The sequence below is a fragment of the Numida meleagris genome, chromosome 4, assembly GCF_002078875.1.
Source record: "Numida meleagris isolate 19003 breed g44 Domestic line chromosome 4, NumMel1.0, whole genome shotgun sequence".
Classification (NCBI taxonomy): Eukaryota; Metazoa; Chordata; class Aves; order Galliformes; family Numididae; genus Numida; species Numida meleagris.
In genome coordinates, this window is record NC_034412.1 from 16,788,599 (window position 1) to 16,814,161 (window position 25,563).

The 25,563-nt window shown below is 43.5% G+C and overlaps 1 protein-coding gene across 1 annotated transcript; it reads left to right on the top strand.

Moving 5' to 3' along the window:
* On the top strand, positions 7-24,599 carry MOGAT1 (monoacylglycerol O-acyltransferase 1). Its single transcript, XM_021395904.1, has 6 exons — positions 7-171; positions 10,494-10,672; positions 11,114-11,315; positions 14,817-14,991; positions 18,355-18,554; positions 21,284-24,599. Exons 1-6 carry the CDS (start codon positions 78-80, stop codon positions 21,436-21,438), a joined length of 1,005 nt encoding a protein of 334 aa, XP_021251579.1. The 5' UTR covers positions 7-77; the 3' UTR covers positions 21,439-24,599.

Genomic DNA, 25,563 nt, shown 5'->3' on the forward strand with positions numbered 1-25,563 from the left:
CGCGGGCAGGAGGTGGCAGGTGCGGGCCGGGCGCTGCGTGCCTCCCTTGCTCCCGCTCGGCGCCCGCGCGGCTCAGCATGAAGGTCCGCTTCGCTCCCATCAATGTGCCCCTGAAGAGGAGGATCCAGACCGTCGCGGTGCTGCAGTGGATCTTCTCCTTCCTCCTGCTGGGTAACAGCTCGTCTCCCTCCCTGTCTTTGCCCGAAATGGAAAGGGACGAATCGGGGTTTTCTTGCCCGCGGACACCCGTGGGCAGCGGTGTGCCTCGCGCCGTGCCTGCCACTGGTCCCGGGCGGGCAGGGGCATCGCGCCTCTGAGCTGGGCACTTCTCTTCCCTGACGGCTCCTTCTGGTGGCTCCCTTCCTTTCTATGGATTCTTTTAAAAATATGTTCTTAAAATGCTAGGGATGGCGTCCTCGTTGAGCTGCCTGCCAGATCTCTGACAACTAACGCCAAGTTGGTAGTGAATGCTGCCTGAAGACTGGTACTTGACTGATGCTGCTGTCAAATACCTTAATATCCTGTAATTCAATAAACTTTTCATTTAAGTAGCTGATTAATAAGGATTGACGGCTTGAGTGAACGGCCGGTCAGTAACACAACCACTTCAGTAAATTTATGAAGAATGTACTTTCTTCAAGAAAGCGGTCCTGATGATTTTACCTAGTGAGCTTGTTCTTCTGATTATTCTGTAGTGAACTTTCCCAATAGCCTGGTAGGCTCTTAGCACTGACCATCTAATTGCAGCAGCAAATCTGATGGGCAGTTATCTGCAACTTGATTAAATGAGTCACTTCATCAGGTAAACTAATCCATAATCCTCTGGGACTGGACTCCCCAGCCCGTGTAGCTTAGCAGGGCTCTGTGTGAGTGCTCTGTGGGGCAGACCCAACCCGAGGTATGGTGTGGCTGACTGAATGTAACCCTGGAACGGTTTGCAATCATCTGTGCTTTAGGATTTGCCAGGAGAAAGGGAACATGTGCACATCTTGTACATCTTTGAAATATATCATCATTCAGATGTGGGTGTGATGTGTTTCAGACTGCTGTTGGGTTATTTGACCATGCCCAAATCACTTATGTACATGAGGGAAGCATGGAGGATATGGAACATCTTTACAGACCTACCCGTAGCATTTGTCTAGTTTATGTTACCTCTAAATTACATGTGGTCGGACATATAATGTCCAGCTGTTTGTGTTTGTGGCTACATTACAAATAGTCTGTGCTTTTTATGTTATTAAATTAAATCTTGGCATATCTCATTATTCCGGTCTAAATAGCCCAGTGGATGCCAAGTAGCAGTGGTAGAAAACAATTTTTATCCCAGCGTATGTGCTGGCAGTGCTGCTACTTCCTTGAGGAATACAGAAAATCCAGTCATTCTGTGCTTACTTGGAGTGAACAGGCAATCCCCTCTTGCTAGTTTAAGTGGAAGAAGCAGGCAGCTGTCTTCTGCAGCTGGCACTGCCTGAAAACAAGTGTCAAGGAAAGTCAGCAAGAAGGTGGTCTTATGGTTGCTAAGTTGAGTATAATGAGTGAACGTGACCTTAAAAAAATCTGTTTGCTAATGCTCAAAAAGAGAGCGAACTGATGCTGATAATAATCTGCTTGTACTTTCACTTATTGTTCCAGCTTTCTGAGGTGACCCTGTCATTTTGTAGGTGTACCGTTTCAGTCACATGTCAGTCAGAATGGGATGTTAAAAAATTTCACTTGGATCCTGAAAAAGATCACCTGGTTGAATCCTAAATAACTTTAAGAACCAAAGCAATAGCTTAGTTCTTAATCTTCTGGATTGCAGTTATGTTTACATGTCCTTCACCCTTTCTGTGCTCGCTGAGCTAGCAGGTGTGGAAAGAGTTCTTAAGTTCTTGAATTAGAAAGTGATGCTTTCAGATCATGCAGAGAATATTCAGGCACAACTGGAATACTGTGTGAATTAATCACTGGGAAGTTTGCGGGGCTGAGGGTGGTATATGAGTGGGTATTATTACTGTGAGTTTTGTTTTTTTTTTAGTGTGGCTCACGCTAGTTTATACCAAGCAAGACTTTCCTGTAAATTCAGTCTTTCTCACATAGAAACCTCCAGGTAACATGAGATGGTAACTAATTATTTCTATTATAGATATCGTATAGTGATTGTGTTTAGAACAGTGAATAAACAGGGTACCGGCTTTTTTCCAAAAATTGTTCATCTAGGATGAGCTTATTCAGCCTGAGCTGAATAAAATAGCCCAGTAGAATGAATAGACAAAGTTGGAGAACTCTAAACAGAACTCTTTCTAGTGCCTGGAAAAACAAAATTTGAGTCAGGAAAAGACATCATTTAAATCTGGGAAACAGGATATGAAAATGTGATTTGGCCTGCAGAGTAAGCTGTGAGGGGTACAGGAGTCTGTTGTAACACTGAATCCATGTCATGACTTGGATATAAGACTCTGGAAATCCAGCATTGATTTTTATCTTCCTGGCTAGGAGTCTTAAAGAAAATCTAAATGTATTGTAAAAAAGTGCTTTGTGATGGTCTTTGCTCCTTGCTCTCCAGGGTTCCTTTGTTGCATTGCTGCATGGTTTTCATAGTGTGGGATCGATGGTTGAAAATGCCCACTTGCTAAGACTTAGGCTATGGGCTGTTTGGCCTGAAGTACGTGTATGCAATGGTTACCTCACACTGTGAATCTTCAGTTTGCAATTGCTTATCACCACTTGTAGAAAGAGCTAATCAGTCAACAAAGGACAGGAAAGTTCTGCTTCTTTGCTTTGCTTACTGGCCTGGGCTAGGTCTGTACTATAAACGTATTCTTCTGCTTTAGAGCGTGGGCAGAATAAACATGCCTCTGCCTCTAAAAAGCTGTATAGATGTACACAGCATTTCATTAAACAAAAGGAACCTCCTTAAAATGCAGTGTGAGTTCCTGTGCTTTCCTGTTCCGTAATGTAAGCTGCCAAAATTTGCCCTCAAACAGAAAAAACAAGTTTTTATTGTAGCTCTGGTTCTTCTGTTGGTTATCCATGACTCCAGAAGCAAAAATGAACTCTGAAACACTATGAGCTGTATCTAGGAGCTAGGCTAACAGTTTCCTGCTCTGCACTATTTTCTTATGCACTCTGAGTGCAGCAGGCTACAGTAGTTTAGGTCAAGTTCCAGGAAAGAGAAAAGTGTTCTTAATGGGCTTGTTGCTTTTAAAAGAAAATTATCAGCTTGGAGTCTAGGAGACCAAAGCATCAAAATCAAGAAACGCTAAACCTGCTGTTGTCATATCCAGAAAAGTTTCAGGCTGAAGCTTAATGTCAAATCATTAGTGCTTCACTGCTGAAACAGCGAGTATATGAAGTGTTCCAATTTCAGAGTATCTATTTTGGAAAAAAAAAGCTGCAAGATACAATTTTGGTGAACGTAGTTTTATGCCTGTGATTACTTACTGTTCATTGGCCTTGCCAGGGGCTGGCAGTCTCAGGGCAGGTCTGACTCCAGGCTTGTGCAGTGCCTGGCGCTGTGTGCTTGTGTCTGCTTCTGAGCTGCATGTGCTGTTGTCCAGCCAAACACCAAGCAGAGTGTCACCTGGAGAAACGAGATCTGCAAGCCTGCTAGTGCTGCTGGGCTGATTAGGGGCAAGAGCAGAGAGCTTGCATTACTCCTATCTTGCATCCCATTCCCAGCATAAATTGTGACAGGCAATAAATACATGGGGTATTGCTGGTGCGGGCTTCCACTGGGCTCCATTTTAGGGCCAATTCTCTTTAATGTTTCCATCAACCACTTGGATACAGGGCTTGAAGGTATAGTAAGTTTGCAGACGATGTTAACTGGAAGGAGCTGTCGACTCCCTCGAGGGTGGAGAGGCCTTGCAGAGACATCTTGACAATTCAGAGGGCTGGGTAATTCCCAACCGCATGACGTTTAGCAAGAGCAAGTGCTGGATTCTGCACCTGGGATTGTACAGTCCTGGATGAGCAGCCCTGCAGAAACGGATCTGGGGTTTCTGGTTGACTGCAAGTTGAATGTAGGCCAGCAGTGTGCCCTGGCAGCCCAAAGGGCCATGTGTACCGTGAGGTGCATCAGGCCCAGTGCTGCTGCCGGGCAAGGGAAGGGGTTGTCCTGCTCTGCTCTGCACTTTGCAGCCGCACCGCAGGCACCGGGAGCAGGTTTGGGCACTGCAACGTAAGAAGGACTTAAAACTGTCAGAGAGCATCCAAAGGAGGGCTGCAAAGATGGAGAAGGGTCTGGAGGGCATGAGGTGTGAGGAGCTGCTGAGGGCCCTGGGTTTGCTGAGCCCAGAGCAGAGGAGCTGAGGGAAGCCCTCACAGCGGCTGCAGCTCCTCACAGGGAGCAGAGGGACAGCGCTGAGCTCTGCTCTGTGTGACAGCAACAGGGCTCGAGGGAACAGCATGGAGCTGTGTCGGAAGAGGGCCAGGTGGGGTCAGGGAGAGGTTCTGCACAACAGAGCGGTGGGCATGGAACAGCTCCCAGGGCAGTGGGCACAGCCCTGAGCTGCCAGAGCTCAAGGGGCGCGGGGCACCGCTCTCAGACACTGGGTTTGGGTGGTCTTGAGTGGAACCCTGGAGCTGGACTTGAGGATCCTTTCTCAGTTGGGGTATTCTATGATTCTGTGATCTTTGTTTTTAAGCTTGGCATTTTTTTCCTTAAGAATCTTAACTGAACGCATTCTGCTACAGCTAGCTGTACGTCTGATCTTCTCCCACTAAGAACTAGTGTAGGTTTTCTGTTCCTCACACAATAACTGAGTCCCTAAGTGGGTTACAGAGGTGAGCTGTGTGCCGCAGAACTGTGTGTCTGTGAATGAGGTTCAGCTCGTATCAGTAGGAGATCATTACCTGGGCAGGAGATGGATCTAAGTGTTTGTTTCAAGGGAGAACAATTTAATTTTGTTAAATTTGGTTCAAGTGCTACTTTGCAAGTGATAAGCATTCTTGTCTCTGTGATATACATAAATCAAGTAACAGAGTAAGAGGTGAAAGAGAAAGATAAAATCTGTTTAGCCCTCAGACCAGGATACCAGGATTTAGTTTTGAGATGAGGCACACGTGCACTTCTTTTATGGCTTTCTTTCTAGGCCCAGCAGCGGTGGGGCTGGTCTTGCCCTTACTGGGGATCGTGGAAGCAAGTGTTACATGGGCACTCCTGTGGTTTTTTACAACATACTTAATAATAATAAGTCAATACATAATACAAACTAGAATATGCATGAAGCCGCTAAGTAATATGCCAAAGGAACTGGTGTATATTAATATACATCTTGTCCTCTAGCAATTAAACTTCTGTGCGTGTAGGGTTTGGCTGAATTTGGCCTGAGACAGTTTGAGTTGTGGCTCTGGCTTCCCCAAAATAATAAAAGTGATGAAACAGTTGCCACAGAATGAGATACTGCTACTGGAATAATGAGAGACTTCAGTGGTGAGAAAGCAGGTGTGTGGTGTGATGTGCTAATACAGAAAACAAAATAACCTTTTCCCCAAACATGTCTTGATGTTTTGTTACCCTGTGCTGAACTGATTCATCAGCCGTAGCTGGCTAACAAAACCACTATCTCATTCTTCTTCAAAGCTTTGCTCTTCCCTCTCTCTTTAACAAACAAGTTGCTTTGAAAGCTATGAGACCTTCCTGGCTAGCTGACTGATAGCGTGCTTGTTTTCGTGCCTCTCTGTATTCATCTATCCCGGATGTGTATTGCTGACCCTTGGGCAGGGACTGATGTGTGATCACAGAATAACAGGGTACTTGCTGATGCCTGACTGACTAGTATTTCTTGGAATGCTAGCTCTCTTACCTGCACCGCAGGGAGGGAATTCGGCAGTGTCTGTGTGTATAAAGAACAGAAAAATGGCTGTGCTGTGTCAGGCCAGTGGCCATCTAGTGTGGCAACCTGTATATGAGCTTAACTAATACTGATTGCCTAAGGAGGAATAAAAGATGTAGGAAGAGTGTAGGCATATATGTTCTTTGGCACGCTGTCTCAGGATTTGGTAATTAGTAACTCAGTGATTTACTGTATCCAGACCGCTCTAACAGCTCATAGTGCCTAATGCTCTCTATCTCTAGTTTATCAGTATTTGCCAATGGAAGATATACTTGCTTGAAAATGGAACCAAATTGCAGAGTAAACAAGCCTTTAAACCAGCCTTCCAAACCTTGGCATCTGAGGATTTGTATTTGTTATCAGGGTAGTGTTGAAATACAGCTCCGTGGGTAGGAATGCTCAGATACCCTGTGACTGTGGCTCTGAACTGTGACCGATACGCCGAGAAGGGATGGCGATCCATTCAACAAATGCTGACCTTCTCACCATCTGTGTCCTGAAGATGGCTACAACATTCAAGTGGATTTCAACCGCTTTCCAGTGCATTTAGTTTAAATTAACTGACATCTTCTTTTTTTTTGCAGATGTAAGTTTTGTTTGGGAGTCCACATCTGCCACAGGTAGAAAGTGGCAGCAAGTTCCTGTGCTTCCTCTCCCTTTCTTTGCTATTTATAGATAACTTAGAAAGTGCTTCCAGAAGTTTTTTTTTTTTCCCTAACAAAAGCATCCACTAAGCAGGGAGGAATTATTTGTAATGACAATATCAACTTATCAGTGTTACCTTGAGCGACAATAGAGAGGAAAAAATGTTCATTAGGAACTAAAACATTGCTATTCAGTTCTCCCTCTGCATTCCCTCCCTCACACACACAGATCAGAAGCACTGCTGCCCTGAAGACTAGGAGTGAGGAAAGGTCTGCTCTGTGGTAGATACATCACTGCAGTTGTTAAAGAAGATGTTGTCTTTATTTTTCCCCTGTGGCCACAGAAGTCAGAAATGAGATCTTCAGCTTGCTTTCTGTATTGGTACACATGCATACTCAAAGCCCAGCGGAGTATAAGTATTAAAAATCACATATCTACTTGTGTATTTATTCACCGGAATCCCAGTGGCATAGAGATGTCCCAGTTATTGCATCCTCTGTGGGATGAGGTTCAAATTGCACAACTCTGACAGCCTCCCACTGATTTAAGACACAGCAGCGCAGTGTGTTTTCAGGAGGTTTTTTGCTAATGGCGTGCAGGTGCTGCGGTTACAGCGGGACCTGCAGCAGAGCTTGGGCTGCGAGCCATCCTGCAGCCTAGAGGTCTTGATATGAGCGGCCTTGCTTGGGAAAGCAAACTGAAGGCACTGGTTACTGCCGTGCTTTGGAGAGCCAGCACTGGCTGGACATGGGTTGTGGTTGCTCTGAGAGCGATGAGAGGCTTTTCTTCTCCACAGTCTTAGATTTGGGGGCCCTCACAGCAGATACCACTCAAACATTTTCAGCTCTTTAGTAACGGCAGGTGGATTTGGAGCTTCCAGTTGCTGAATCACCTGTGTTTACCCACCCAATATACTGGTTTCCTACTTCCTATCTCTGTGCTATTTAACTGTTTTATGGATTTGGTGCTTGCTGCTGCAATCTCAGGGCATATTTAATGAGTGAAACATGGGGTGTTCAAAAGTCATTGGGCAGTGTGGCTGCTGGTACTACTACCTAACGCTATATACAGATTTTTTTTCATCAGACTCTCACAGCAGAATGGTATACCTATGTTATAAATTGGGAAATGGAGGAAGAGGAACTTAAAGTCACTAGCCCAATTTTGGCTGGCAAACCGGATGTTTGGAGTCTTGTGGTACTGATTTGTCTTCTAATCCATATTGTTCTCCTTTTTCCCCCCACTGCTTCAAATCACCACTGAAATATTTTCAAAGCTTTAATTCAAATTCATTCGAAAAAGTACATCAGAGGGGGCAACGATACAGTCAAGTGACAAATTCCATGTCCTTCACCTTTTTCCTGGAATTTGTGAATTTAAAGTGGTTACCATTTATTTGCTCACTGACTTCTCTGAAGGTGAAAATACTGGTTTTGTGTTTACAGGCTCATCGGTTTTGAGTCATCAGTGTTTAACTCGTCTTGCTATGAGTTAATGCATTGAAATAATAAGGAGGTATGGTAGAAGGAATTTGCTTTGCGTGTTTCCTTGTGAATGCAATAATAAATGGGCTTTGTGCTACAAGGTGCTGAGCTCTAGGAAGTGCTGGCAGCGTACTCAACTCCCTATCCCTACTGCAGTAACGTTGGCTCCAGTTATGTTCTAGTGAAAGCAAAGCAGTGAGCTTGCTAGTCTCCATTGTATTTTTGTCTGCATGATATTAAATAGTGCTATCTAGCACTTCACACTGCTGATTTAATTAGCTTTCACAGCAAGGATGCTTTGATCCAAGGCCCCTTTCAACTGTTTGGCTAGGTAACTGGTACTTAAAAGCCATGTGATTCTGCACTGAGCCAAAAGTGCTTCTGAAAAGAAGGCTAGGGAATATAAACACCAACTTCCTCACGAAAGCTGGAAATTCATTGATTGATGGCAATTAAAAAACTTATTGTGCTTATTCAAATTGAACCTGTGACCTTGGTATCCTGTCCAGATTATCATTCATAGAAATGTATATTATTTCACAATTTCTTCTTCAAAGAATAGATGATGGATTTTCCTCCAAATCCTTCTATTCCTTATTTTGAAGTGTTGCCAGAGTGGGATTCCCAGTGAATTCTCCCTCAGGAGAAGTGCACACTAGTGTCCTCCTTCACCCGTGTTCCTTGTGCCATGGTAAAGGTGTTCCCTAGAACTTGCTGCAGTTTTCTGGGAGCTTTCCACGTTGACTTTGAAGGTCTGTAGGTCTCAGCTGTATTTTTCTAGAGTTTTACTGTGGTGCTCTTCTGTGTGAGGCCAGAGTTACCTGTTTAAGCAGAAGCAATGGGCTTCTGTCCTGATTCTACTGAAACAACTGCGGAGTATCCTTCACAACAGGGCTGTTTGATCCTGCTTCACTTTTGGATGAGGGTTGTTCCCTGTCCTTTCCTGTAGGCAAATGTAGTTCCTTATTTTTCTGCTCGTTCCCTGCCAGGAATATTCATCCCTTTCCTATGCAATCTAACCAGCAGCTTTGCCCGTTTTTCCATTCTGCAGTAGTACTCAGTTACCCCATGACAGTATATCCATTTCTACACTGATGGCACAGTGATGCTCAAAAGAGGGGCAAGGTGGGAGAAATTCAGACAAAAATAAGTATTCAGGTTGGAGGAAATGCAGGGGTGCCCATACGCCAAGTTAGGCTCTGATTTCAACAGCTCAAAACCTGCTTCCCTGATGCAGGGAATCTGCTGTGAGCTTTCAGCTCCGAAGTAAACTCTGCCAGGGAAAATCTTTAATGTAGCTCATCTTAGCTAGGACAAGTGTTTTTTACTGTTGGTTTCTTTGCTTATTTCACAGTTATAAATGCTGCCAGTGTTTACTTTGTGTTAATCAAATTGTTGTCTGCTATACTTCTGTGACGTTTTCACTCTGCTCTCTTTACTGAGATACCTGGCCCAGGGTGTTTCACTGGTACAACTTCTTTTGGGAAACAGCAGAGTATTGCCTTCATGGAAGACTGTCAACTGTGAGACATATAACATACTTCTTAAAAGGCTGCTTTCTATGGCACCACAGAATAATGCCTGTCTGATGCAACTCTGCCTTTTGAGTCTTCCAGCAAGAGCTAGGTCCTGCTTTTCTTGCTACCATGTGAACAGACAGTGCTAAAGCCCGGGCCACCTGGAATTCAGCATCTACTGAATTACTCTAATCTGTGCACCTGATGCATTTTGCTTGCAAGAAGCCAGAGTAAGCAGCCGATGTAAGGTGTACTGCAGGGAAGACAGCTGCACGTACTGCTGCCCTGGCTTTAGCTGGCTGCCCACATCTGCTTGCTTTGCTGCCAGAGCGCAGAATTCTGCAAGTCCTGCAAAGGTAATGTTTCCATAGGGAGTTTTCCTGAATTTCAGGTTTGAGCCCCAAAATAACATATTCTGTTTAATCTCTTCTTTTCTTCTTTCTTTTTTTTTTTTTTTTGAATGGTGTATGATATGTTTTGTGTGTATTGATATTGTAGGATGCCACAATTCTTATTTACCTGGATCTGAAAGTAGCAGGGTATAAAACTCTACTGTGCTCTCATAGAAATGGTGAGTTTCTCTTTGCAGTGACATGTTCTGAGGCTGAAATGGAACCTCTTGCTGTTTTGGTCTTCTCTAGTGCTTCTCCTTTGGTCAACCACAGAGCACCTTTCATAGGGAGAAGTACCATCCATATTATACAGGTAGAGAAATTAAGAACCAGAAAGGGAGAAGAATGCCCCACACCATTCCTGTTAATATGAGATCTTGCTGCAGCCCTTTTCCCTTTTGCACCTCTTCTCCCAGCTTCTCGTTCACTGGAGTATCACAGTTGGTTTTTTTTTCATGCAATGTGGAACAAGCTAACTTCAGTGTGTGTACGTTTTGAGTAGCATCCACAATAACAATGGGAATTCAAGGTCTTCAAACAAACAAACAAAAAAAACCCAACCAACCAATACTACAGCTGTAATTAGTACTAGTTATGTGATTTTTGTTTTATTTTTTTTTTCATCTCCTGCAGCACAGTTTTGCTGTGGATTATTTGTGCTCTTGATTCTGGGCAACTTCTGGTTCCTTGGTGTTCTGTACCTGCTGTGGCTGTACCTCGACTGGGAAACGCCATGCGCTGGGGGCAGACGGTCACAGTGGATCAGGAACTGGACTGTTTGGAATTACTTCAGGGAATACTTTCCCATTGAGGTGAGTAAAAAGTTTCTCACCAAACTGTAAACATTTGAAAAGACACAGCTTGAATAGCCATTGGCATGGACTTATGTCTAGGACTTGTCTTTGGTGAGATTCTAATAGTTCTGCTATTTAACTTTTTAAAACCTGGAAAATCTGAGATGCAGTGACAGAAAGAGTCAGGGTAGGTGGAATAGGGGTTGGATTTCTACTTCAGCCATTGGGTCAAAAGATAGTGCCTCAGCACAGTAAAAGCTGCAGAGATTATCAACTGAGCTGCACCTATTTAAACTTTGCTCAGCTGCAAAACAGGACAGTAGTTTAAAGTGCTTCAAAGAAATAAATGAGTTGTCATCGGTTCTGTATCCTGCCAATATATAGTCTCCATACTTGGTTGTCTTTCAGAATCCCTGTGATACAAGTATTAAAATGTCCTTCACCGTCTCTGTTTTTCAGCTAATAAAAACTTCAGATTTGAATCCAAAGCACAACTACTTACTTGGCTTTCACCCCCATGGGGTCCTGGTGGCTGGAGCCTTTGGAAACTTTTGCACTGGTCTAAGTTTCAAAAATTTATTTCCTGGACTTACTCCATATCTTCATATCATGCCCATCTGGTTTGGCTGTCCCTTCTTCAGAGAATATATAATGAGTGCTGGTAGGTAAAAGCAGACTGTCTTAGCTCTCGCTTCATTTTGTACCTTCTACTTCAAATGTAGGGTGTAGTCCTGTACCTGTAAGCTGTAAGTAATTTCACTTCAGAATGATCAGCGCTGGTGCTAAGCTAAAACTGTTATGTAATGAACTGAATTGTGGTTGCAAAATAATTTTGAAATTTTTGAGAAGTTTTACTGATTTTTGCTAAACTGTCTAATGTATCATTATTTAAAACTGATCCTAGTGGAAGTCTGAGCAGATGCGGTACAGCTGATGCACTGCTAAAAAAGAGCTTTACAGCAGGAGCAGATTCAAAGTAATTGTTCTCCTCAGAGAATTGTTGGGTGTTAATGCTAGGTATTAAATCTGAAATCTTATGGCCAAACACTATATCTCTACCTTTTAAAACATGATCTTAGCTAGAGCAAATAGACAATTGCAAGTCAAGCAATTGCTGATCATGAGAGTGTCACTGCGAAACTGCTTTTTGTGTATTACTTCTAGATGTTGCAAGAAGATAGGAAGGGGAGCAGGAGCTAAGGCAGCCTGTGACTGAATGAGCATGTCATTTGCTGACTGTTTTCTGCCCGCCAGGGAAGGGGAGAGGAGCCTGCAGCAGCCCCAGGCTCTCCCTGTACCCTTTGGTCAGGGCTGTTTTCCAGAGCTTCGCTTTCCCTTCCCCACCCTGCTGTTCCAAACCTCAGAACCTGCCCTACCTCAGCCCTCCCACCCTTGCTGAACTCTAGCACTCGCTTCGGTGGCTTTTAAGCAATCACTGTTCCTTCACCCTACCCTATATGTGTTGTGAGAATGAACCATTTAGTTAGTGGTTCTCAAAGTAGGGAATTGAGTTAGAGAGGCTTTTTGAACTTCTGGGTTTAGATGTTCGCCTGAGGCTGTGCTTCTTGCACAGAAACAACCTTGACACCAAGGAAATTTTGCTGGCTGGGAGGTCAGGAGTGTGTATGGCTAAAATGTTCCTACAGAGCTTCTTATCCGTTCATCCGGGGGTTTCGGGACTGTAGTATTGTGGTTTTTGCTTTTCCCACTCACATCACTGAGCCACTTTTGTTTTCTGGAAAAAAAAAATGTTGATCTGCTCTCTAACTTTGAGACAGCAGTACTAAGCAGCAGTTATTTACGAGAGGAGGAGAGCATATTGAGGTGTAGTGTAATTCAGTCATTGTGCAATGACACTCAAAAAACAAATTGAGGGTAATCCCCCACCTGTAAAGCTTAAAGTCCTACTCAGTACAAACAGATTTAGTCAAAAGTTAATTACCTACTTCTGACTGAGGTCCCATGTTTCAAATTTGTGTCATTTTAACAGAGATGTAAACTGTAAAGACGGATGCTTTTTTTTCACTGTTCTGTATAGCGCTTGTCATAAAGGGGTCATATTTGTCATTAGCAGTGCAATAATAAAAGGCAAAAACAGCAAGCAAAAGAGATTGGTAAATAGAAAAATGTATAATGAAATCAGGACTACAGTTCCCTCACTGACTAGTGTTTCCCCACAGTGGTTTAATACAGGAGTTATTCTGCTTGAATTCATTAAGCTACAGCGTTTGAGTAAGTACAGTGCAGTGGACAAGAGGTGGTTTGGGAGGCAGAGCTAGCTCTTAGACCTGACTGTAACGTAGACACTGATTTCAGACAAGCTATTCACTTGCTCCACATGGGAAACATGCCTAAAATGTTTAGATTGATATTGGAATTGCAAATCCACTTGTACTTCAGCTTACCACTGGATGCCTCTCCATCCAAAAATATATATACATATATTTTAAAGTATTTTTTCATGTTTGCAAAGTTGAGAGACTGGTAGTGACGGAAGATGACAAACTTAAACATTCCCTAGCCTGCAAGTCAGTTTACGTGTTTTTGTCTTCTTGACCCACGGAAATAAATACCTGCTAGATGAGAAATATCTTGAGTAAAAGCATGCTAAATCATAGTCAGCATCTTATCTTGTTTTTCACTGGTCTGCAGCTGACAAACCAAAGGGGACCCTTTGGTATAATAAAGGCTATCAGTCAAATTATAAAACACTTACAAAATCTTCATGTTACTGAAAGCCATGCTCGTGGCATACTGTTTTCTTCCCAGCCTGTTCCTTGCTGAACTGAGCTGCTGTGCAATGGGAGCAGTGCCCTGCCTCCACTTCAGCGGGGAGAAGAATTTGTCCTAGAGAAAGACATGGCTTTCTCTTTGAGAAAATGCATGTTGATTGGTGAAAGAGTATCACTCAAATGACTTGCAGGGCTTGGGCCAGCTGCCTTTTCCAGAGTAACAGTGACTGTGAAGGTGAAGGCAAATAGTTTTTTGCTGAATTTGCTCCAGTAGCAAGCTATTTCTCTTGGTAGCCAACTCTGACAACTAGATCACAATCGTTTTTTTGTTGTGAGCTGTTCATAGTTCATATTGTAATGTCCCAAATGGGAGAAAGAGAAAGAAGCCTTCACTTGGCATCTGAAAGAGCAGGCTTTGATGGAAACCCTGTAAAAACAACAGCAACAACAACAGACTGAACCAAACAAAACAACAAACCCAAAACACTGCAGCAAAAACAAAAACAAAAACTAACCAACCAACCAAAAAACACACAAAGTGGAAAAAAAACACATCAATTTTATCTAATCTTGTTCATTCTAGATCCTGAGTATATTAATTCAACACAATACAACTAAACATGATGTCTGGGTGAGTGGTACCACTATGAGCCTTTTCAGTAAGACTTTATGGCACAAAGGAACTCTAGAGGAGTTGGATATTTCTGTTAGAAAGGGGATTTCTCAGTGTACCAAGTTCAGAACAAGGTCTGAGTCAATACTTCAAGCTTATATGTCAGTGTGCCTCTGATTAGAAGTATTGGTATAGCTGTGGCACCAAGAAAGCACTGCTATTCTAGCAAGAAGAGATTAGCCTCAATAAGTTTGAGTGACAGGTCCTGGTTACTAGGGAATAAGCTAATGCAGTCATCATAAGCTGAAGCAGCTGAGCCTTTCCTGCTTCTTCTAACGCTGCTGTGCCATTGCTTTCAGTGAAGCTGCTGCTAAGAGCTCTGAAGAGAAGGGGATCAGCTTGGCACCATAGATCTGTGTTTAAGTTAACAAGGCCTCCAATCAATCTGTTAAGCCCTCTGTGCTTTATGGGTTTAGCTGCTGCCCCAACAATATCTGCTGTAATTCAGCTGTCCAGTTCTCTGACTCAGAATGTGAGAGTGAGTTGAGTTGTGTGGGCAGAAGGGCATACTCTTCCCTGAAGATCTTAAATTTCTGTGATAGGCAAGTCATTTGAGCTCCTAACTGTGAAATTAAAGGACGAAGATCTCAGACCAAATATTTTGTACAGCGAGGAGGTTGAGCCCAAATCTTTAAACTCTTGTCGCATGCTGTAAATGTTTAGAAACATCATTTAGACACTAAAAATATTTCATAAATTCCACAGTTCTTGCAAATGAAGCTGTAGTGAATCACTCTCGAAATGTTTGCTCCTATAGGAATGGTTTCTGCCTCCAAGGAGAGCGTCTCATACGTGCTGAATAACGCGAAAGGTGGCCATGCATCCATCATTGTGATCGGAGGAGCAGAGGAATCTCTGAATGCACATCCTGGGAGTTTGACTTTGAACATCCTCAAGAGGAAGGGCTTCATTAAAATGGCCTTGAAACATGGGTATGTTTCCCATCTGGGCTGTCCCACTAAGTGCACTTTGAATGCAGACTCTTAAATATAGTACATACTATATATAGTAAACCCAGAATTAGAATTGGAAAGAACTGTTTGTGTATGTTCGTGCAGATATCTGACAGAAGAGCCCGTCAGCGCACCTAGATCCAATCTGTCAGTGTTGAAAAATCCCTTTCGCCTTTCATAATTGGTGAGCAGTAGGTGGACTTATTAGCATATCTTGGTGATCTGTTTCAGTTGTTTTATATTGCAGTAGCAAAAAGTGAGAATTGTGAAATAGTGTTAGTAAACCTCAGATTTTATTGCTGACTGCAGCCATTCTATTTTCTCTTCTGTATATTGAAGTTATATTACGACAGAGTTTTCATATCATTCGAAGCCAATAAATAAATAAATAAGAGCGCTAGGCCCTGTTTCACTAAATCACTATAAAGCGTAGTACAGGAAGATTTCTTTTCATTTTCATTCTGAATAATTTCTTTTAAAGATTGTTGTTTACAAAAGTAAGTTTCTGGGAATATTTGGAATAAATCTCAAGAAAAGCTAGCTTACTTTTTACTATCAAACATCCATGAATGTATAACTAAACAGAACTGGTATTAGTATCTTTAGAGTGTTGTACACAGTACAAGTTCTATTAATGCTGGACTGGTGTAGAATCTTGTGTACTAGAAATACTAGAACCATCAATTTGTTCTGCTAAGCTGTCAAACACTCAGGGTTATGTATGACATGCAAAGCAATGGAAAACCAATATTAATCTGTAACACTTTTCTTAAACCATTAACTGGAAAAAGGCTCTGAGAAGAGCACTCTGTTTTCACGTAGGATGCTAAGGTTGATTTTTCTAGTAACTATTCTGTGTCAGAACATTTGAAGAATTTTTTTTTATATATGTCACTAGAATTCTCATAAAGGATCTGTTCTCTGATAAAGTAATATTTTAGTGTAATTTGTACTCAAACAACACGTCTGTGTTTAAATTGGGACTTTGCGCAAAGACCCGTTTAGGCACTGATCTCTGCCCAACTGCTGATAAATCCAATGGGATCCTAAACACCATCAGTAGTTTGTATTAATTGCTGTAAATTCTAGAACAATATTTAAGTGCTTTTTTGAGCATGTCCAGATACATCTGTCCTGTCAGTTCATAGAGGCTGGTATTTATCTCTCACCTAAGCTGATTTGGATTGAGAAACTAGATACTCCTGTGCCTTTCATGCTCATGATTTCAAGAGCATCCCCACATGTGATAGCAAGATCAAGGCCCTTACGAAACACAGTAAAGGCCGCTTTTTGCCTTATGAAGTTTGGTGTTTCAAGTAATTGTTATCCTCTTTAAGAAAGAGGATTAGTGTCTAGAGTGCTCTGATAGGGCAATAATGCCCTGTCTCTGCCTGAATGGCTTACCTACACCTCACACATGATCATCCTAACTGCTGAGCTGCAAGTTATTCAAGGACTGAGCATGTTCAAGGGAAACAGCCTCTGGGAGAAGTGTGGGAATCCTGATATCATTTTTATGTGGTTGGACTGTATGACAACAGAACATTGAGCTCTTTAAGTCCTGAGATCCTGTGCCGAAGGCTCTGTATCCAGTAGTCACTTTTGCTTTGTAACATTTGTTTCTGTTATCAAAATCTGAAGTGAGCTTCCAACTCAAGTGGAAGTGAAAGGGCAAGGGAGGCTTGCAGCATCATACAGGATGAAGGAAGGGTGATGCAGGGCCCAGGAGTCTTGTGCTTTCTGGCCTGGCTCTGCTGCTAGTACAGAGAAGCTCTGGAAACTTGTCAAACATGCTCTGGGTATGTAAGCCAAAGTCCTCTGTACTGCTGGAAAAGACACTGTGGTCCAAAGTAATACAGGTATCTGATACGAAGTGAAGAAATCCTAAAAATGTGAAACAAATGATGAATCAGCCAACTTATCCTGAGTTTTGCAATCAGAAATTACTTATTTCTCTGTCACAACCTCCTACATAGCGTCTTGCAACAGCCTTTACCATGCAGATTAGAACAAATCTCAGGTTGCTATTGCTCCACAAGATTTTCCTGTTTGTCTCAGTGTTGTAGTAAAAAATGGAGTGTTTACATAGCGCAGTACGTACCAGGCTTTCCAATACTTCATTTACAAGCAGCTGGGTGATGCGCTGCATTGGAGAAACTAACCTTTGTGCAGACACCAGCCAGAATAGGGAATGGGAGTTACAGTGTTTGGGAATACTCAGGCTCGAGAAGCTCCGGAAGCAGTGTTTTGTCCATACAGGAGGGTTTGCTTGTACTTTACAGCCAGCTCTGTCCTCACTGCCTCCTCTTCAGGCGTTCAGGGCCCTGTGGGAAATCACCTTGGCAATATTATAGCAACGCTGCTATTTTACAGTAAGCATTTTCTGACAGACAGTGCAAGCTGAATGGAATGGGTGAAATTAAGACTTAGGTAAAGCAAATAAAACATCCTTCGGAGATTGCTTAGGATTACACTGGTCATTTTTTAAAAGCTTCAACTGTGTAGAATGTGGTTTCATCAAACTAAGTGCTAATTGTAGGATACGCTGCAGTTGAGACTGAAAGCGTAGTGGTGTTTTTGCCTCTTGGAGGCAAGTGTGCTAAGTAGTTAGTCCAGGAGCTAGTCAGTGCCTTTCCTTCCAATGCAGTTCATGAACTGAATGAAAATTCATTTGGCTGTGAAGGAGCCAGAGTGAATTAGTATAATTTCTGTGGGTATGATCTGACCCCTAATGAAATAGTAGATCAGAAATGGTCTTCCAAGAAGTCTGGAATTCAGTGGGAGTTGGACAGCAGGGGAGTTTGGCTTCGTACTCGCGTTTGTATGGATGTCTGTTTTTTGTCATGTTTTCTGTGCTGAGATCAAGTGCGTGCGCTATTCCAGCCAGAAGTCAGAGAAGGGTTCCGTTCTGCTTCTGGCATCGTCCAGCTGGGAGCACCGTGAGGTTAGCAGAGGGGCTTCTTCGCTTGCCAGAGATGAAAACACAGTGGAACAAGAGTGGACTTGCTGAAGTAGCAGTGAATAAGATCATAATTACAGTACATACTATTATCCATTTTTATTATTAAGAATAATCATAAAAGGTTGTAATGGGTAGCAAACAGCTAAATACTGCCCAAATGCTCAGTGCTACTTGTATGTGAATGGCTTCTTTTTTGGAAACAAAACCTCTATGCAGCCAAAAAGCAGCTGTGTATCAGAGGAGTTGAATGCTGCTACTGATGAGTTCTGGAGCTGCAGAAGCGTTCTGTGCTGATCATTGGGAAAGTTTCCACGCTGCCGGTGTGAACTGCAGTGCAAGTGCAGGCTGGTGTGGGATCCTCACTGTTCTTTGCTTTACAGAGCTCATCTGGTCCCAGTGTTTTCCTTTGGTGAAAATGAGCTCTTCAAGCAAGTTGCAAACCCCAGAGGTTCATGGCTCAGAACTGTACAGGAGAAGCTGCAAAAGATAATGGGCTTTGCTTTACCGCTATTTCACGCCCGAGGAGTATTTCAGTACAGTTTTGGCTTAATACCTTTCAGGCAACCGATTCATACTGTTGGTGAGTTCCTTGTGCTTTTTCTAATGTGTTTGCAAATGTTTAAAAATGCGTATTCTATTAATATCTGTATAAATGGATACATCTAATTGAAGCACCTGGTTACTGTGCACCTAAGACAAGTATGTGAGATTTAAAATATACCTCTCCATATATTTTTCAAAGGGGAAATCCTTTCTCCTTTTTCCCTTTCTGTCCCAGGCCAAAAGTCATTCTTCATTCACAGTTGTTCCCAGGCTTATCATCTCATCAGTCCTCAAGAAGACAGAAATAGTTGTCCAGCCCGTACCGGAGGGCTGGCGTAGCTCTGCAGCTGCTTCTGCACCTTCTGGATGCTGATGTTACTTTGTAAGAGGCTCAGCAGCTTCATTTCTTACTTGCAGAGAAGCAGTGCAGACACTGCAGCAGCTCTGCAGGGCGATGCTGCTGGAAGGAGCTGGCGTGGTTCTGATGCGGTGCTTGCTGGGACTGGGGAGGGAAGGGGGAGCACGTCTTCAAGCAGGCTGCTGCTTGGTTGGCCTTGCAGCTCCCCGGGGTGTTTCCTTCCTCCCCACTCCCTCGTTCAGTTGGTTTTTTTTTTCTCCCATGGGAAGATCCTTTTGCATTTAATTAAGAACATACATGCCATGCTGACAGGCAGTTTGGAAGATAGCCTTTTTCTGAAAGCTTTCATCCTTATCATCTTCTCTCTCTAGAGTGTAGGACTGAATGTAAATGGCAGGAAAAAAAAAAGGTTATGCTAGGGGTCATGCAAGGCAAGAGTTGGTTGCCTACATACTATGGATAAATCTTTTTCAGCTGGATTGTGATCTAATCAGTTCTATTTCTACAGAAAACTAAATGGAGCTTTTCTGGCATTTCTATAAGGGATATCTAAGAAGGCCCTCGCTTTAACAGAGGGAGGATTTGAGCTTAGTGTGGGTCAGATTCAAACGTTTAAGACAAAAGAAGTAGCTCTTTTTATGTTTTATTAGTGTGTCTAGTAAAATAATATAGAAAATACTTAATTTTTAAAGCCCACGTTGTGCATATGCAGGCTAAAAATGTCACTTGATTTAAAGCCAATAAGTTTTCAAAGCACTGGAATGAAAATGATGCATTTTCTGCAGTTTCTCATCAGGCTAATGACATTTAGCCTGTTCTGAATTTTAAAATGTTTTTTTAGTTTGAGGCAAATCTTCATTTTTGTAATAGCTCCTGCCAGAGCCAAGGTGGCCCGTGGCTAAAGCACCGTAATGCTACAAATCAGCATGACTGCAGTCTTGCAACAGATCCTGTATCATCTCCTGAAAGCCCTTGCCTTCAGTGTCTCTGTTTTAAAGCTGCATTCGTGGGGGGCCCATGCTATGGCTCCACACAGGCTTGGGAGCGTCAGCTCACCTCCTGAAAGCTGCGGGGCTGCGTGAGCTCCACCCAGCTGGTTAGCCACGTAGAGAACACGGGCAGGTAGCAGTGAGCCTTCTCGTCCTGGAGCTGGCGCTGGCTCAGACACCGTGCTTCCTGTCCTGTCTTTGATGGATAGCGATTTCCCTTGCTCAAGGCATTGCTGAGCGCGGGGCTGGCTTCTCACCCCTGGCCATCTTAAATCTGGATTTCAGCACCGCGCCGGCCCTCTCAGCTCTTGGCAGCCAAACCCGCAGGAGGAGCACGCGGAGTCAGCCCCTCTGAAGCTCTGGCTACACTTCACTTCCCTTTAGTCAACACCATCCAATTTGAGGCAGCAGTATGTGTTGAAAGGGATTTTCAAGTGGATTTGTGAAAACTGCTGGGGGGTGCTTTTAACTCTCTGTTTTTCTAGCAGAGCATTGATTAATTCCTCTGTAATCTTTATTACGCTCTGTGCCTCCTTTCCTTTCCATTGAAAGGAGAGCAGCTTTCAAAAATTGTAGTGATTAAACAACACAAGACTGAGATCATGGGAAGCTTCTGTTGGCTAACTGCATTTAAACTAGAGTATTTTGTGGAGGAGACAGCCCTCTGGACTTCTGTGGGATTACTTCATGTTCCTTCTAGATCTTGCCCCAGCTGAAGAAACACAATAGCAGGTTTCATGCAGCGCCTCGCATGTGGAGAATGTTCAGGCTGGAATGGTATCTGTGGGCAGTGTATGGCTCAGAGACACCTTACAAGCTTGGGGGTTTTTAAGTGCTGCCCCTCCCTGGGCTGAGGTAACCAATGAGATTTCTGGTGCAGGTGCAGTGATAGCCATTTTGTGTAGACTGGGAGATATCTGTCTTTCCTTCAGTCCTGTCTTTCCTTCAGCATTGTGTGTTTGTGTGATTGAGCTCATCGCTGAGGCACACCCCTCACACTGGATATCTTTAGTGTTCAGAACAGAAGACAGTGGGAAGGTAGAGATTTTTTAAATGCTGTTTTACACTGTCTCTGTGGAGTACTGCCCCAGTGGCAGAACAGCATATAGCCTGTGGGGTTGTACATCGTGACAGAAACTGCTCCGAGTTTGAGCTAACCCTCATCATTTGCTCTTCTCATACTAAACTGAAATTATGCAGATTTTTAGTTCATTTTGTCTGACTTTGAGCAACACTGGGGAAAAACAGACCCGGGGATTAAGTTTGTGAAAGGCAAGATGGGGACCAAGAGCAAGAGAACTGTGCTGTGGCTCTGCCGGCTTGCTGTGAGCTGAGGCAGAGCTGTTACAAGAGGGAGAGTAGTTCCTCTTGAAAAGAGATGTCAGTGAAGCTAATCCTGCTCTTGTGTTTGATTTACAGTGGGAAGCCCCATCCTTGTAAAAAGGAACCCGAATCCCACCAATGAAGAGGTTGAACAGCTACATGCGCTGTATCTACAGGAACTCAGAAAATTATTTGAAGAACACAAAGGAAAATATGGAATCCCTGAGCACAAAACTCTTATCTTTGAGTAGCAAATCACAATTTATAATTCCAAATCTCATGGAAAAAAAAAATTGTATGCTGAAAGAGGTTTTTCTTGCAATCTGTATTTTGCAATCTGTAATTAGTCTTGTGTAAGGAACAATTTTAAGAAGGGATTAAATAGTTTATTGATCTTTATCTTATGGAAAAAAAAAAACACAACCAGCCATCCTTAGGGTGTGAGCTTCGAAGCAAGTGCTGTTTCGAGTTGCCATTTACGGTTCATCAGTACTAAAAATGCCAGTGAGAGACTCAACACTGATGTTCTTACGACCACGGTACTTAACCTTAGCTTGAGCGGAGGACGTTGTCCCAGCATGACATCAAGAGCAGGAAAAGTATAAACCCCCAAGGTCTGTTGTTGGAAGCTGGGAGTCCTACCAACATGTGTCAAACATGACAGCAAGTTTTTCTCTGGATATCAAGAGTCTGCTGCTCTTCCATGGAAATGAAGTTGTATGTTTTCAGTAGATGGCTACTCCAGGCCATTTATGTGTGAATTCATGAATGATTAAGAGTTTTCTGCCTTGAATAGGACAATCAGCAAAAGCGGTTTGTCCAACTGATGGAGCAGGCCAAACTGCTGGGAGGAAGAACAGCGTGTTGAGTTATTCTGTGTGCATGTGTATGTTGGGTGGTGGGAAGCACTGAATAATGTGGCGTTTTTGGACAAGCTGTACTTCAGATCATCAGCTTGTAAGATGAAGCAGCTTTGTTCAGCAGTTCTGATCTCACAGGAGATGGCAGGACGGGAGAAGCATAGAGTGAAACTAGAGTGGGAATCATGTGAATTGCACCTCTTACACAAATCAGAAATGATTTGCTAAGCACTGCCACAGGAGGAAGGAAAGCTGTATTTGTTCAAGTCTAGTTCTGACACTTCACCAGCAAAAGTGTACTTGATTTATGCCTCTTTCTTCCCCACTGTTAGACGTGGGGAGGTACGTGGGCAGCTGTGTCCACGTGATGGAGCTGTAATTGCCCCAGGGCAGTGGGAGCCCAGCTCTGAGGTGCGGTGGGTTAAGAGGATGCTTTGGGTACGAACAGCTGCCTAGGTTTGAGAGGTTTGTCTTAAATGTGGATATCCATCCGAGAGGAGAAAATAAAAATCTTAGCCAAACTCCTTTTCAGTTAAAGTGCCTAGGTCACTGAGATGATGATGTGTGAAGAGAATTATGGTATTTTATTAAACTTTTTAATGAAATTCTTCAATTTGTAAATGCTTTCAATTTGTGTGTGGACTTAGCAGGCCTGCTGTTATTGACAAATATTTGGTCTGCCCTGCGCAGCTTTGGTGCCTGAGTGCTGTGTGGGTTCGGTACGGATGCGTTGGGCTGCGTGGGCCGTCTGCAGCTGGGGCAGCCCAGCACAGGGTGTGGGTCGTGGTGCTGGCTGCCCAGCGGATGCTGAGCACATCAGAGTCTCCTTGGGGGAAACACAGCTTGGATTTTGGGAAGAGTTAAAACCTTGGGAAGAAAAGATCTTAGCAAAAAGAAGGTCTGGAGGGAAAAGGCTGGAAATACTTTGACTCCTGAGGACTGGATTCCTAATTAACCAAAGCTGTATAGATACTTGCTAGATAGAGCAGATTTCTGTTGACCTAACATGTTCTGGAAAGCCTCCAGCAGACTGGGGTCCTTAGGAGAGCTGTGCCTTCTGGTGCGTCCGCCATTCAGAGGTGACCAGCGCTCAGCCAGCGAATCCTGCTAGGATTATGGATGTCTTTCTGGGAGCCAAGATGAGAGCTGCCAGCTGTGATGCCTGAAGAAGCTCCCTCTCCTGCTGTTGATGTGCCCGGAATCCATCTCCACTGTACTTCAGCTTTCTTGGTGCCACAGACTCTTGTGCACATCTACACAGCACTTTTGCTGCCTGATGATCACTGTGGTGTTGGCATGTAACTTCTTCCTGCTCTGTCCATCTCTCCCCAGGTTAAGATTTCTGAATGACTATATGTGCATACCAAATAATGGGTAGAGACTTATCATTCAGCAGAAATGGGGTTTACAAGCAGGGCTTGAGAAGAGGAAGCACTATGAGTGCGAATGTTTAACATGAGTTTAAGCTCAGGACTGTTTTGGCTCTTGGAAAGGCGTGTGTCTAGGGAAACTGAACATAGCAGGTTTGATAGCTGGGAAGAAGCCTCTAGCATCCTGAAGGCTGTAGTAAGTGATGAGCGCTGTGTAGTCGCTGGCCCATTCTTGCTTACCAGCTATGTGAAGTTTCCTTCAGATTTGTTTTTTTGCTGCCTGCCCTGATGAGGAGCACTGATGTAGTCATGCAGGAAGAATCTGGAGTCTGTGTCAGACTGTTCTCTCCTAGATCATCTGCTCTAATAAGACATTTCCTCTCATTTTCAGCCTGCTCTTCTCCTAATACCTTAATGATATAGAAGCTCAGGATGTACATTTGAAAGCATTAGCAATGGGTTGAGGATGGGAAGTGTTTAGATTGCTATCGAGCAAATTAGCCAGAAATCCTAAGGAATAGTCAGAGGTGACCAGCGCTCAGCCAGTGAATTCCTGCTAGGGAATATAAGGCCACGGGTTTTGGGGCAATATCTGGTCCAGAAGGTACCCTACAAACAGCCTGAATTCCATGAGGAAATGATTTGTGGACTCTGAATACCATTGATAACCAGCATAGTTAGAACAAGTAGGGGCTGTGTTACTGTGATTTCTCGTGTTTTCTTTGCCTTATAACACAGGAAGATTGAGGAAAAAAGCAAAGCAGTCTTCAAACAAGTATATATTGTTGCTTCACAAATGCTGCATATTGCTATGTTGGTCTTTACAAACCTTGATATGAAGACTTACAGAGTGCTCAGACTTTTGGTGGGATGTCCACACATACTGGGACCTGCATTGTGATGTTTCTCTTTGTGCCTTTAATGAGACAGGTCAGTCCCAGGGCAGCTGGTCCAGTGTTCTCCGGCCAGCAGTGCCTGCCTGTTGCCTTGTGAGTGAACATCTCTTCCAAATTCCATTTGCAGAAAGCCTTTACGTGTCAGTCCTTAAGAATTTTTACTTTGTGAACTACGGAGCATATTCTACACTTTGTAACTTTGTATGGCATCAGAAAAGCATGAGCGCCCATTGTTTCAGTGGTAGATGTGGCAAGGTTGTGTGAGATAATAAAGGTTTGTACCAAAGAGTGCTTGTGTCGACTGGAATTGGAATTGAAATCTTCCTCCCTACTATGGGAGAAGGGGTTGGAACTCCATCCATTGAACTTCAAGGGCCTGACTGAACTCACAAGGGTATATGAGGGCTGCTCTAAGGTGGTGGCTGGAGGTGTGCTCAGATAAGGGGCAGCGAAGGACTGCTTGCTGCAGTCTCCTGGGCAATCAGCTGGAGCTCCTGATGGTGCTCCAAAAGGGTCTGCGGAAGGAAGGGTCGGTGGCAGGGAAGGCTGAGCAGCGGCTGTCCGCAGCCAGGAGCAGAGGGCCAAGGGGATGCACATCAAGTTGGGTGACCCCTGAAACGGGTGACGTCAGAGCTTCTTGAGCTGAATTCAACTTGAGCTTAAGCATAAACTTGAATTCTAGGTCAAATTTGAAGAGTTAAACTCTAAGTATCCGTACCCTAGAAGGAAGAACAAACCCTGCAGAGCTTTTGCTTAACTCTGGAAACAGGAACTAAATGGCTGCTTGGGGTAAGAAAGTACTGTGTTCTTCTATCAGGAAGAGAAGAACCAGCCACCTTAAAGCAGCGATGCAGTGTAGCTTTTCTATAAAGAACTATGGCAATGTTCATGGCAATAGCTGCCCTGACAAGTATGAATTCCTACGCCTGGGAAGAGCTGATGGCGTTTCGTTACTGCTTTAATGCTTTATGGAAGGATCCCGCCTTGCATCTCTGTATGCTATAGAGGCATTAAAATGGATAAAATGTGGTAGCCTTGGCTTACTTTGAAGCAGTCTCGTTATGCCTGTGTGTGTCAGTAGGAAGTTTGTCATGGTTTATCCTCAGCATCACACCTCAGTTCAGTCGAAGTTCAGAAAAAGAAGTGAGTGATACCTGAAAGCAAGAAATAGGAAAAAACTGAGGAATGGAGAACAACAGAATCTTCATGCATCTTGGAATGCTTCAGAAACAGAACTCCTGATCGCAACT

What these genes read in the sequence shown, in the direction of transcription:
- MOGAT1 (XM_021395904.1), top strand. Translation starts at nt 78, where the DNA reads ATGAAGGTCCGCTTCGCTCCCATCAATGTGCCCCTGAAGAGGAGGATC. An exon ending in CTTCTCCTTCCTCCTGCTGG is followed by an intron (nt 172 to 10,493) that starts GTAACAGCTCGT and finishes CATCTCCTGCAG; the next exon opens with CACAGTTTTGCTGTGGATTA. An exon ending in AAAATGGCCTTGAAACATGG is followed by an intron (nt 14,992 to 18,354) that starts GTATGTTTCCCA and finishes TTTGCTTTACAG; the next exon opens with AGCTCATCTGGTCCCAGTGT.